General features: G+C 45.2%; 1 protein-coding gene across 1 annotated transcript in view; it reads left to right on the top strand.

Moving 5' to 3' along the window:
* Positions 1 to 13,041, top strand: part of Sesn (Sestrin) — a 154,475-nt gene that overhangs the window by 135,484 nt on the left and 5,950 nt on the right. The window contains exon 3 of the mRNA XM_065231860.1: positions 4,816 to 4,980. Within this exon, the coding sequence (XP_065087932.1) occupies positions 4,816 to 4,980 (165 nt within the window). The remainder of the gene's footprint in view (positions 1 to 4,815; positions 4,981 to 13,041) is intronic.

The following is a 13,041-nucleotide window of genomic DNA, read 5'->3' as shown; positions in this document are numbered from 1 at the left end:
GAAAGTAGAGCTGTTGGGATTACAAATTATTTCTTGGGATATTTCAAAAGTTACTGGAAGGTGATCAGAACCGAAGTCAGCATGGGTAACCAATTGGCTACAAAGTTGACATAAATCAGTTAAGACCAAATCAATAGTTGAGGGATTTCTTGCTGAAGAAAAGCATGTTGGGCTGTTTGGATATTGAATAGTGTAATAACCTGCAGAACAATCATCAAACAGAATATTACCATTGGAATTGCTTTGAGCATTATTCCATGAGCGGTGTTTTGCATTAAAATCACCAATAATGAAGAATTTAAACCTATGACGGGTAAGTTTCTGAAGGTCACCCTTGAGAAAATTCTTTTTCTGGCCTACGCATTGGAATGGCAAATAGGCAGCTATAAACGTAAGTTGTCCAAATTTTGTTTCAACAGAAACTCCCAAAGTTTCAAAAACTTTGGTTTCAAATGAAGAAAGAATTTTATGTTTGATTCGTCTATGAACAATGATGGCAACGCCACCACAGAGTCCATCAAGACGATCATTTCTATAAATGAAATAATTTGCGTCCTTCTTAACCTTATGGTCAGGTTTAAGGAACGTTTCAGTTATAACGGCAATATGCACGTTAAGAACTCTCAAAAAGTTAAATAGGTCGTCTTCATTATCTTTAAGAGATCGAGCATTCCAATTTACAATATTTAATGCTTTAAAATCCATTACTGAATTTTAAAGTCATGACAATGTTGTTTGCAAATTTTACTCCAGTTTGAATAGCATCAAACATGGAGTTAGATTTAAGCATATCAGAAATCATGTCAAATAATGATTTTTGTAAAAATTCCATTTTAGGGGCAGTAATGCTTCCTTAGTCAAAATTGTCAAAATTTCCGTTAGAATTGCGTTGGTTAGTATTTTGATTTATACCCGCTGCAATAGCAGCAAAGGTAGCTCCATCTACTCGCTGAACATTGTTAGCAGCGAGGGGAGTAGGTATAGATGAAAAATTTGAAGCAGGTATGATATATGTACCTACGGGTACGAATTTAGAATTTGTTCCTCGCTGACTGTTGTTAACAGCAGAGGAATTTGTACCTGGTCGGAAACGTGGAGCGTTTCCTACCTGTCGCTTAGAACGAGATTGTAGGATCGCTTTGCGAGTCTTACATTCCCAAAAATTGGATTTGTGGTTTTCACCACAATTTGAACATTTAAATTTCTTAGGATGTTCCTTCACAGGACAGTCGTCCTTTGCGTGAGAGGAATCACCACAATTCATGCATTTAGCTGGCATGTAGCAATTTTTAGTTCCGTGACCCCATCCCTGGCACTTCCGGCACTGAGTGAGGTTTTGGAAATTTCCTCCAGTCTTCCTGAAGTGTTCCCACTTCACTCGGACATGGAGCATAAGGCTAGCTTTTTCTAAGGCCTTAAGGTTGTTTAGTTCACTAGATTTGAAGTGAACTAAATAAAAATCATTAGAAATCCCGTTGCGCGAATCGCCAGGACGGGATTTCATTTTAATTTTGATTACTTGGAGTGGCACAACCAGCGTTGCCAGAATGTTTTCAAGCTTATCGGTATCAAAGGTTTTAAAAAATCGGTATTTATCGGTATTTACTATTTCAATTAATTTTATATTTTCGCCGTTTTTGAAAGTGAAAATTTTAACTTTTGGACTATGATCGGAAAATTTCGGAAGAAAACTCCGGGGAATGTTTGAATTAGAGGAAGCTGAAAACAACATCCAGCGAAAGAAGAAAGAAGCTCTCCTGGAAGAAATTTGAGGAAAGTTCTGAGAGAAGTCGGAAAAAACATCCGCGGAACTTCCAAGACATAAATTGAGAAACTTCTGTCGAAAATTTAAAGAAACTTTCAGAAAAAAATCAGATGTGATTTACAGGAAGGCAGAAAAGTTTCGGAAATCGGAAGTAAATTCCAGAAGTAGTCATTTCCAGGGGAAGCCAGAAGAAGCTTGGAAAAACCTTCGAATAGAGGTCAAAAAAACCAACTGGACAAAATTCCAGAACTAGACGAAAGAAATTTCTGGGAGAATTTAATTGAACTTCCAGGGGAAGATGGAACAAACTTCCTGGAGACGCTGGCAGAAACTTCCTAAGGTAGATTGGAAAAAAAATCTGGAGAAGTCGGAAGCCAGAGCGCTTACGGAGCAGTCGAAAGAAACAAGGAGATAATTCCGGAAGAAATAGCTCCTGTTCTAATGATCCAGAAAGTGTTCCAAATGGTCATAAACATCCCTGAAGACCCCGAAGTTATTGGAACATTCCTGAAATGTACTTAGGGATTTTAGGCTGTTTTGGAGTACTCTGATCATTTTTGAAATACTTGGAACTTCCCTAATTATAATGAGACTACCGGAATGTATCTAATCAACTTTGAAGGTCTCTAGACTTTCTTGAAGATTACGAAATTTCTAAAGCGCAAAATTTTCTTGAATTTATTTTGACATCAGCATTGAAGTTCTCTGATCTTCCCGATTTTCCTAATTTTTAAAAGTTATCGACACTGTCATTAATAAGCACTGAACTTCCCATAAAATGTTCTCACAATGCACTAATGTTCATGTTACTTCCCTAACGTTTCTTAAATTTGCATGAACCCCTCGGAACATTGCTGAAGTTTTCGGAAATTGCCTGAGTTTCTCTGAACTCCTTTAAAATTTCAGCGATTTCATTTAAATTTATTGATCTGTCCTGATGTTCTCGGAGCTTCCTAAAGTTCTCTCAATTCTCTTGAAACTAATGGAACTGTCCTGAAAACCTTAAATTTTCCAGAATTTCTATGGACTTGTGCAGTATCCAAAATATTTATGATGTTTCCTGGAGTTCGCTGGACCGGGATTTAGAATTTTAACAGAAGTTATTGAAACATTCTTCAATTTATCGAAACTTACTCAAAAGTCTGGACTTTTCCGGAGTTTCAGAACTTTTTAAAAGTTCCTTCAGCTAGTGTGGATCCGCAATCAAAATCTGGAAGCATCTCTGAAGTTCCGGGAAAGTTGAAAAACTGGCGGGAGAAGATGGAAGAATCATTCGAGCGAAGGCTGAAGAAGCTTCCAAGGGAAGTCAAAATAAGTTTTCAAGAGGAATCGTAAAATAATTTACGATGTAAGGAAATTTGGAAGAAAATCCAAGACGTAATGTTTAAAAAGTATTTCCCGACTCCCCAGGAATTACCAGAAAGATCCATCGACTGTTTATCGATTCATGGGTAGCCAACAGCGGTGAGGAAATTGAAACATTAATCGAAAGAGTATCCATAATACATTTTTGAAAATGATTTTTTTTTTATTTTAAAGGTTCAAAAAATTTGAGATACTTGAAAACATACAAGTCTTTCTCAATAATTTTCTCCGAAATTCGAGAGCAGGCAGGCAATAATCATTTTGATTATTTAAATAAATCGGTATAAAGCGGTATAAAACCTCAAAAATCGGTATTCTGAGGAACCTTATCTGTATATCGGTATCTAGTTCGGAAATCGGTATAAATACCGATAAATCGGTATATCTGGCAACGCTGGGCACAACTCCAACTAATTTTGCCAGTTCATCTTTGATCTGATCCAGGAATTCACCACTGGGCAGTCCTTTCATGACAACCTTGAACACACGTTCAGTTTTGGTGTCGTAAGTAAAAAAATTGTGCTGCTTCTCAGTAAGATACTTGAGAAGACATTTAAATCCGTCCAAGGTTTCAGCCAATACACGGCATTCACCCCGACGTCCAATTTGTAGTGAAAACATAACTTTCACGAAGTTCAAAAGTTCCATGCGAAGAGCATGGAAATCGGAAGTGGTTATCACAATAGGGGGAATCTTTTCCTTCTTGGCATTAAGCCGGGAAAGTTTACTAGAATTTTTCTTGGATGATGGATCATTCTCATCATCCGTGAATCAATCAAATTGATTGCTCAAATTAATTCCATCAGAAGAGGGATCAAGAGCTTGCCCTTTTCTTTTGCGATTTGTCGCCATGGCGGCAGAAATTTTTATCCAAATCGACTTCCAAGCAGATTACTATAAGAATCTGAAGGATCGAAGAGGAATTTTCCAAATCCATATCCAAGAAGGATTACCTCGGGTAGGGTCCAAACAAAGATCGATGAGGAATAAAAGTTGAACAAGGTAGAAGTTTTTTCAGGTTGAGCACTGAAAAGTGCTGTTTAAATTTGTTGTAGCTTTAGGTAGTAGTAACACTTCCTTCAGCAAAAAGCAAATAGATCCGCACGGCAAGAGAGCACGATGTGGACTCCTGATGCCATTTGTAATTATAACATGCTATGGTCCATATAGACATATTTTAAAAATTTCTGTATTTACACAAAAAATTGTGATTTTTTTAAAGTATGTCATTCGATTACCTATAGCTTGAAACGGATAATGTGATTGGAATCACCTCACACACCAGTCATTTTAGTCAAATATTGCCTACAAGTTTGTTATCAAGATGGACCCTTACTGCAATATTTGTAATATGTCAGAATCAAATGAACCAATCTGTCGATTCCGCAAGGCATATGAATGAGGTCAATAAGAATCTTTATTGTATGAAATTATAGCACAAATTGGCCATTCTACCGCCACAATCGCTAATCACCGCTCTGGCGACGACGGTCAGTGCGGCTAATCATTCTTGTACTCTCGGGCTCAGTGCCCGGTTCACGTTTCTTGTGCAGTTTTATTGTTCTAGAATTATCACCCATCGACACCGAAACCGACACACACGGACGACTTGCGAACGGGCTGATAATAATAAACACACAAATCAGTAACAATCCCACTCTTTTCTTGTTTCTTTCCATTTGCAGTACGGGTCAAAAAACTCACTGATGGACAACACCGAACTGGACCATGTCACAAAGGTGATAGCGTATCATCCGCGCTACTTGGAGCACTATCTCAACACGCAGAACTTTGTGATGCACTGCGATGGACCGCTGCCGTTCGAGTATCGATCCTACATAGCCATTATGGTGAGTTTGCTCAAATTAGAAAACAATGCAAAATGAGGAGTAGGTACTTGGAAATGTGTAATGATGTTTCGACGTCTGGCTGCCCGAACCAGACGTTGCATATTACACCGATACGGCGACGGGAAAGTCTAATCACCCAACCCAGTAAATGCCTTTCTCTACCGACCGCCCACCCCCCATAACTGAGATTTCGTTATTATCATCGTTATTATTTACCATGAACAAGTGTATCCTATCTTTTCTACTTGTTGCGAGGCGATTCTCCTCTTCTTGTGAAGCAGACAATTGGTAAACAACGTATTTTTTTATCTTGTTTATTCGCCGGCTTTTGTATGAAAATAGCAGTCGGTTTTGTCATTATTGGTGTGGCACTTGCACCGGTGCTGGGGTTTTTGTTGATCTCATGCACGAGGCTGACCAGAGGTTCAACAGCCCAGCACGAATGAGTCACCGATTTATTAACAGTAATTTAATTGAGGTTTGCATAGTTCCATAGTTTCTCTAGTAATTCTCTGGGGCTATTTTTCTAATGATGTTCTTGGAGCTACGCAAATTTTCCTGAAATGTTTGATACTTTTTTCCTAAATTTGTTTTCCGTCGATCTTGTTTTCCGTGCTGAGCACCAATGCTACCGACGCCAGGGAGGCAGTTCCCACACCTGGACCCTACCCCTATCGACCCTCCAACTCGGGTTTACTTCCCTTCCGAAGGAAGGCGTGATCAGGGATGTTATGCCTCAGAACCAGTCTTGTAAGCGGTCACGGTAGTCGACACATTTTCTGTGATAATTGACTGCCTTTGCCTCCGACACTTGCAAAACAAGCTATCATAGTACAGTACACGGCGAATGAGAACGACTCAAATTTGAGTTTAGTTCACTCATAATCGCCAAAAGTGCAGGAACTCAGCGATGAGCAAAATTTGTCTCATGGTTTCCTGTGGAAAACCTAAAAAATCTGCCGGAAAATGAGGAAATTGACGAAAATTTTATTCAGTCTCGGAGTAGTACCAATAGACTGAGAGAATCCAATCTTTACTTTTCTCAAATTCGGGAATTTTTCCCTGGAAAATCCTGGGAAAACATGAGACAAATTAACTCATCGCTGAGTTCCTGCACTTTTGGCGATTATGAGTGAACTAAACTCAAATTTGGGTCGTTGTCATTCGCCGTGTACCAAACTAAAATGTCGTATGAAAGGCTCTGTCATACGACACCGTCGCCGAAGACCGTCACGAATGTATGTATTTTAGTTTTTCTCATAATAAGAGCTGCTGATGGTGTGCTTGTGTGATTCTGAAAATAGCAAGCAATGATGTCCTAGTAATAATATTTCTGATCAGAAATGGTTTGATTTACACCAAATTGAGGAATTACAACGAAATCACACATGTCATATGATAGATATTTTGATAATTTTCTTTTAGCTCGTATGTTATTCTACCGCTCGTGTTGTGTGAGAGAGACGACGGTAGAGCATGAGTGTTCGAATACAAACAGACTGTCGCGCACGACAACGGAGCGAGTGTAGTAAAAAACGTCAACTGTTTCAACCCCTGCTCAGAACATCCCGGCGGCGCCGACTGGGATTGAACCCAGGCCTGCTGGGGTGAGAGGTAATCACGCTTACCACTACACCACAGTGGCGGTCAGGTCGTTCTTGAATTTGCTTGCTAATCCGTTGTTGGCGGCACACTGCCGAGGGCAGTAAACAGCGATGAACCGGACATTTCTAGTTGGCGATTCCACGTCCACACTAAGAGCCTCGGTGATAGAAGTGTGGATTTTCTCAGCGGCAAGTAGGGCTACTCAAAATTGAGTAGCCTTATGTTGACTCACTTTTGAGTAAACTACGTTCTCACGTAGACAGAGTCAAATCCACTCAGCGATATTTTCAGTTGCGGGGAGTGTTTTTGTTTTGATTTTTATTTAAGGAAATGGAAATTTCCTGCTCCGGATTCATTCTACCGGAGCAGTAAATGTTCAACACCGTTTCCCTAAGCAATTCCTTCTTACCTGAAGGCATTTCAGCCGGTTTTGAGTAACTTTTCCTATGAAGTTTCCTCCAACATGGTTGACATTGTTTCTAAGTCCAGGATTTTGCTGACTGAGTGACTTCAACTCAGTTTGACATTTCTCGTTTACTCAGTTTTTGACAACTCGATACATCGGACGAAAGTGATTACGTTCGACTCACCCGGTGAGTAAGCTGAAGTTAGCGTGTAGTTCATCTCCGTAAAGGGTGGGAAGCCTTAGAGAGAGGTCCCCCAGCCACATTGCTTGAGTATCATGCTACTTCAACCTTTTATAGTCTACTTAGCTAAACATATAAATAGCTAGTACAATAACACAGTAAACAGCATACGGCTCTGAACTTCTCCTTTATCCGGCTGTCGATGTTTGGTGCGGGAGATTGCCAACTCTTATCTCCGTATCAGTGAATCTTGGCCACTGGGGCGAGCTCTGCGTTGGCGATTGTACGGAGAACTATGTCCCCCTCGCTGAGGAGGCAGATTCTGTCGTTTTCGGCGGTATTTGCTGAAAATGCAGCGGCTTTGTTGGCAATGGCTGCGTAGATGCGGTATCGGAAAGAGAGAGTGCCGGCTTCGACACAGCTGGCATCGGCTGGCGTCAAGGGTAGGAGACCGGAGATGATGCGCGTGTAGCTATTGTACACCGGAGCGAGTATTTGTATTGCCTTTTCGGTAGCGATGCAGGTCAGCTCCAGTCCATACATCAGCCGGCTGTCTACGATGGCCCGGGCAACACGAAAACGTACTTCTCTGTTGTTGTCCTGCTGCGACAGCTGGCCTTGACCCCTTGAAGGTGCTGGCCAATACTCAGCGACCGGTCAATGACAACCCCCAGCAGTTTCACAGTTTTCTTCAATGGGATAGCTTGATTACCGATCTTTATGGAAGGTCCGCATACCCGATGTCGGTACTGGCAAACGTGGCACCTAGCGCTCTTTCCAGCAGACAGTTGAAAACCTTTCGAAGCGGCCCATCTGGCTACGGCGGAAACCCCTGCTTGGGCTCTAATCCTCGTTCGTCCCGGAGTTTGACCTGTGGCTACGATTGGCACGTCGTCTGCGTACACGAAAATGTAGATGTTCGCTGGTAACCGCTGTTCATGGCTACCAGGAACAAAGTGACAGCGATCACTAAACCTTGGAGAACGCCGGTTTCCTGGTTTCCGGCAGAAAGTGCGGGATTTGGTATTACCTACCGAGACTCGGAAGGATCTGCCAGTCAGGAAATTTTGGACGAAATGGATGATATGGCCGCTAAGGCCCCAGCTGACGAGTTGCTTCAGTACCGCGGGCGTTCATGTACGGTTGAAGGCTTTCGCAATGTCCAGGAAAACCAACTCCGTATGGAGACCATAATCCTTGGCATCCTCGAGGAGCTCTCCTAGCGTCGCAAAATACGTGGATGTACCGTGGCCTTGCCGGAATGCGTGTTGGCGATGGTCTAGAAAGCCGCCAGACTCGAGAAACTGCTTCAGTCGTCGGTTGACCATCCGCTCGAACACCTTTGCCATGCAACAGGTGAGCGCAATGGGTTGGAACTTCGCCACATCCCGTGTCGGCTCGTTTTCTTTGGGGATGGGGACAACCAAGCTCTCCCTCCAATGCTCTGGATACGAGTCTGTCTGCCAAAGCTGGTTGAAGAGTTCCAGCATTTTTACTTTACCCGGGATAGGCAGGTTCTTGAGCAGCGGGTAGCCGATCTCGTCTGGGCCGGCTGATTTCCCGTTGCTTCTACTAAGCGCGAACTGCAGCTCCTGCCAGGTTGTAACGTGGTTGTTCGTGTCCGGAGAAACTCGAAATTTGCTTACGGACGATGTCGATGGGTTTGCTAGCCGTTGAAAGGTCGCCTCGTACTTGGAAATCGCAGAGAGGTCAGCGAAATAGTCGCCAAGCTTATCTGCAACGATTCCGGGGTCGGAGACTGCAGCGCCGTCTACCTGTATATGCAGTGTGGCTGTACGCCGCTTGCCACTGAGGGCGTTGACCTTACCCCAGTGAGGCATTTATGCTTTCGAGGAAGTCCGTCCAGCTGGATCGTTTGGCATCTCTGACCAATTGGCGACACTGGTTATGCCGTTCTCGATAGATACAGAGCGTGTTTTCCCTATCCGGATCATCTATGGGAAGCCGTTTGACTCGTCGAAGGGCTTTTCGCCGAGCCTTAACTGCCTTCTTCGTTTCCTCGTTCCACCATCTAAGCGCTTTACGCCCGGAATGCTGCTGGTTTTCGGGATGGTTGCTGACGCAGCTGCGTTTATTGCTTCAGTGAGACTCTCGATGCTGTCAGTGTAACGTTGTAGAAGGAGCGACTGGAAGGTTTCACCGTAACTCTCCCAATTGGCTTCGTCATAGCGCCACCGAGGTCTCCGCGTTTCTGCCGGTATAGCGACGGCAAAGAGTTGCACCTGAACCGGGTAATGATCGCTACCGTAGAGGTCCGGATTGACGCTCCACTGCATTCTTCCAGCGAGGGAACGACTAACAGCAGTGACATCGATCGCCGTGGTGTGCCGTCCATTGAAAAAGGTCGGCGATCCGTCATTAAGGATGATCATATCCTCCCTTTCGAACTTGTCTACCAGTGTGGAACCCCTCGAGTCGAACCGGGGGCAGCCCCAGCTAGAGTGGTGCGCGTTCAAGTCACCCAAAAATATACGCGGTTCAGGTAGGTTATCGAAGATGCTGTCTATTTGACCGTTGAGGTTTGATAATCTCCCACAAGGCAGGTATGCGCATGCTATTGCGATGTTGGCTGGTTCCTTCAAGCAAACTTCCAAAATGGGAAGCTCTGAGCCAAGGTCGATAAACCGAAACGGGACGTGTTTCAGAACCCCGATGGCGACGGAGTGTCGGAAATTGTTCCCACGTTTAACTGTCCAGCAGTATCTACCGCCCAACGAACGGTTCATCTGCTCAACTGTTACCTTGTTGACTTCCTGGAGCGCTATCACCCAGGGAGAATTGACTTGACATAGCAGCTCCAAATGCGCTAGATGATGCAACAGGAACTTTATCGGATTTGGCAAGGCCGGTAGGGGGTACGAGCTGTACGAACCAGGGGACCCAGTTTCATCACGGTGATGGCTGCTACTCTGGTCGTCGGGTAGGCTAATATCGAACATACTCGATGCATCGTAGTGCTGCGAAACGGACGAAAGGTCGATTTCGTATGCCGAATGAGACAGAGCCCCACCAAAGGCGGAGGATGTGTTACCCGGTGACGTTCTAGTGACTTCGGTTGTTGTGGCGGCGGTTTCGATTCCCTCGGAGTCCTTCGGGGAATGGGTTGATGAGCCCTTATCCGTTCCGATATCACGAGCAGACTTGACTCCCTCGTTGTCCGTAGGGGGATGAGCGTTTCCGCCCTTGTGCGTCCCTCTTCCAGACTTCCCCCGACGCCGGGGGGTTGCCGTCAGTTCCGGTGTGGGAGTGGCGTCCGCACTGACGGGGCCCCGGCTACCAGGGGCTACCGCTGGGCTCTTCTGTTTATTCTCCGTCCGAGGACCGCAGAGGTGGTCCTGCAGTACCGGTGTGGGAGTGGCGTCCGCACTGCTGGTGCCCTGCGTGCCCAAGGCACAAATATCTTCGCTTGGTTGGTTCGAGTGTCGGGGGGTGTCCGAGGATTCCCGGTGGGATATAGCTTCCGGTTCAACAGGGCCCCGGCTACCCGAGGCCATACACAGGTATGCTTGGCGATGGTTATTGCGTGTGTTCGAAGTACTTGGTGGTGGTGAGTTGGACATTGGAGATTTCAGATTTCAGAGAGGATGGCAAGGGTCTGATAACCGGTGGTTGGAGGTGATTGCGAAACAATTACTTCCATTTTCTTTTGGAAGGTTTGACTTTGTCGGGCGGCTCTGGTGAAATGCGATGCGGTCGTGGAATTTTGGGAGCTTGAGCTATACGTGGTGGGCAATTTGGTGGGTCGAGGTCGCTGATAGGACGTTTGGCAGTTTTCGGCGTGTTGACGTTTGGCAGGTAGCGGCGTTCGGACGGTTTACTGGGGTGATGGATGCATCCGAGTTCTCTTCTGTGGTGAACGATAAGTCACTGCAAGGCACGATGGGGGTTCCTTGAGACGATGCTGGGATAATGATCGGCGAGTTAACAATGGTGTTTAGTTTAGGCGGTGGTGGTATCGTTATGGGTTGCACTAGGATTGGACTCGAGGATGATCTGCCGGGTGTCTGGATGATACTTTCGATCAGCTGCAGTTTGCGTTGGGTCTCGATTTGGGTGGCTGTCAGGGCTTCGATGGCTGATTGGAAATTGCTGCTCATGCGCTCCATTTGTAGACTGGTTTGTTCAATTTGTTGCTAGATCATGGCAACAAGGTTGGCCATGACAGGTTCAACATGGGGTGTGTCGATCAGTACAGGGCTGGGATTATCGTTTTTGAGTTGTAAGGCGGCTTGTAGTTGCAAAATCGTTCTGTCCTTGTCACGAACTTGGTCGATCTTGATTCTTTGAATTTCGGATTCCTTGGCGTAACTGGGGCAGGAGCGATCGGAGACTGTGTGTGGATGTGAGGCAGAGTGCAGAACTTGATTCCTTTCTTGATGACAACCGCAGCACCCCCCTGAAACTGATACGATCAAGCCGCATAATGTTGTGGTCAGGCAACCAGAAGCTGTCGCCAGACTTCAGGTGGGTCTCGGTTAGAAGGCCCACGTTATGCACCCGCGAATTCGATTTTATTTGCTGATGAGCACGAAGAGACGGGAGATCCTCCGTCCTGAATGCCGGGGTTTTGTCCTTCTTTCGTCCTGGTTGACTGTTGGTTGCCGCCTGCTTTCGGGTGTGCGTTTGAAGTCCTCGCGTTTTGAGCACTGTCGGTCGGAACCTTGATGAGCACCACAGTTGGCGCATTTTAACGCCACGGCTCCATCCGCAGGGCAGTAACAAGTGGCGTGTTCTTGAGTGCAGTTGCTGCAGTTGCGGGTACCGTGTCTAAAATTGAGCCACTGCGTCACGTCACGATGGCCGCCACGGTATGGATCCCACCGTACGATGATGGAAGGGATCAAGTGGATGGCTTGCAGCGCATTGAGCGTCACCATCCCTTTCTGGAAGTGTACCAGGAAAAGACAAACCGGGTACGTCTTCACATTTCCGTCTCCGGAAGGCCGATCGTCTTGGGGCCAAAGTTTGGTAGACCCCTGATGACTACTTTGAAGGGCTTCTCACCGGGGATGTCATGCGTGAAGATTTCGCCTTGGAATCCTTCAAGTAGTTCACGGCCACCGCATACTCCGCTTTCGTACGGAGCATCACCTTGGTGCCGAACATGCTGAGTTTAAACTCAACTGTGACGCCCAGCGACAATGATCCACCATCAGGGAGAGCCGGCATATCGGAGGTGAACAGGTTGAATAGGATGGGGCCAAGAATGCTTCCTTGTGGAACCCCGGCACCGATGTTGAAAGCATCCGATGAGATGCCATTCAGAGAGACTCGGAACGTCCTGTCTGATAGATAGTTGTTTATGATCTTCACTAGGAAGATTGGAAGACCGTACTGCTGCAATTTGAACACCAGGCCATCATGCCAGACATTGTCGAATGCTTTTTCAACGTCCAACAACGCCATGGCAGATGTTTTCGAAACAGACTTGTTCCGTCTGAGAATGTTTGTTACTCGAGTCAGCTGGTGGACAGTCGAACGACCTTTCCGAAAACCAAACTGTTCCTCGAGTAACAAGTTGTTTTCATCGGCAGATGTTAGGAGCCGGTGGTACAGTGCTCTTTCGAACAGTTTTGATAACCCTGAGAGAAGGCTGATTGGTTTCCGGATGGGTATGACTTTAGCTGACTTCCAACACGAGAGGAAATAGCCAAGTCTGAGGCACTGATTTAAAATCAGTGCCAGATGGTTGTAGAATCTGGAACTCAAGTGTTTGAGTTCCAGATTCAGGATGTTGTCGAAACCTGGGGCCTTCATGTTTTTAGATGATTTGATATAGGCCAACAGTTCGTCAGTCGTAATCTCGGATTCCTCTGGAAAAATGTTAGGAATCTGAAGAAGATTGGTT

Source organism: Ochlerotatus camptorhynchus, unplaced genomic scaffold (assembly GCF_037179485.1).
Source record: "Ochlerotatus camptorhynchus isolate MF236.1 unplaced genomic scaffold, CSIRO-AGI_Acam_v1.1 ptg000361l, whole genome shotgun sequence".
In the NCBI taxonomy this organism is placed as follows: domain Eukaryota; kingdom Metazoa; phylum Arthropoda; class Insecta; order Diptera; family Culicidae; genus Ochlerotatus; species Ochlerotatus camptorhynchus.
Note: the sequence above shows the minus strand (reverse complement) of the source record. Positions and strands in the feature narration are given on the sequence as shown.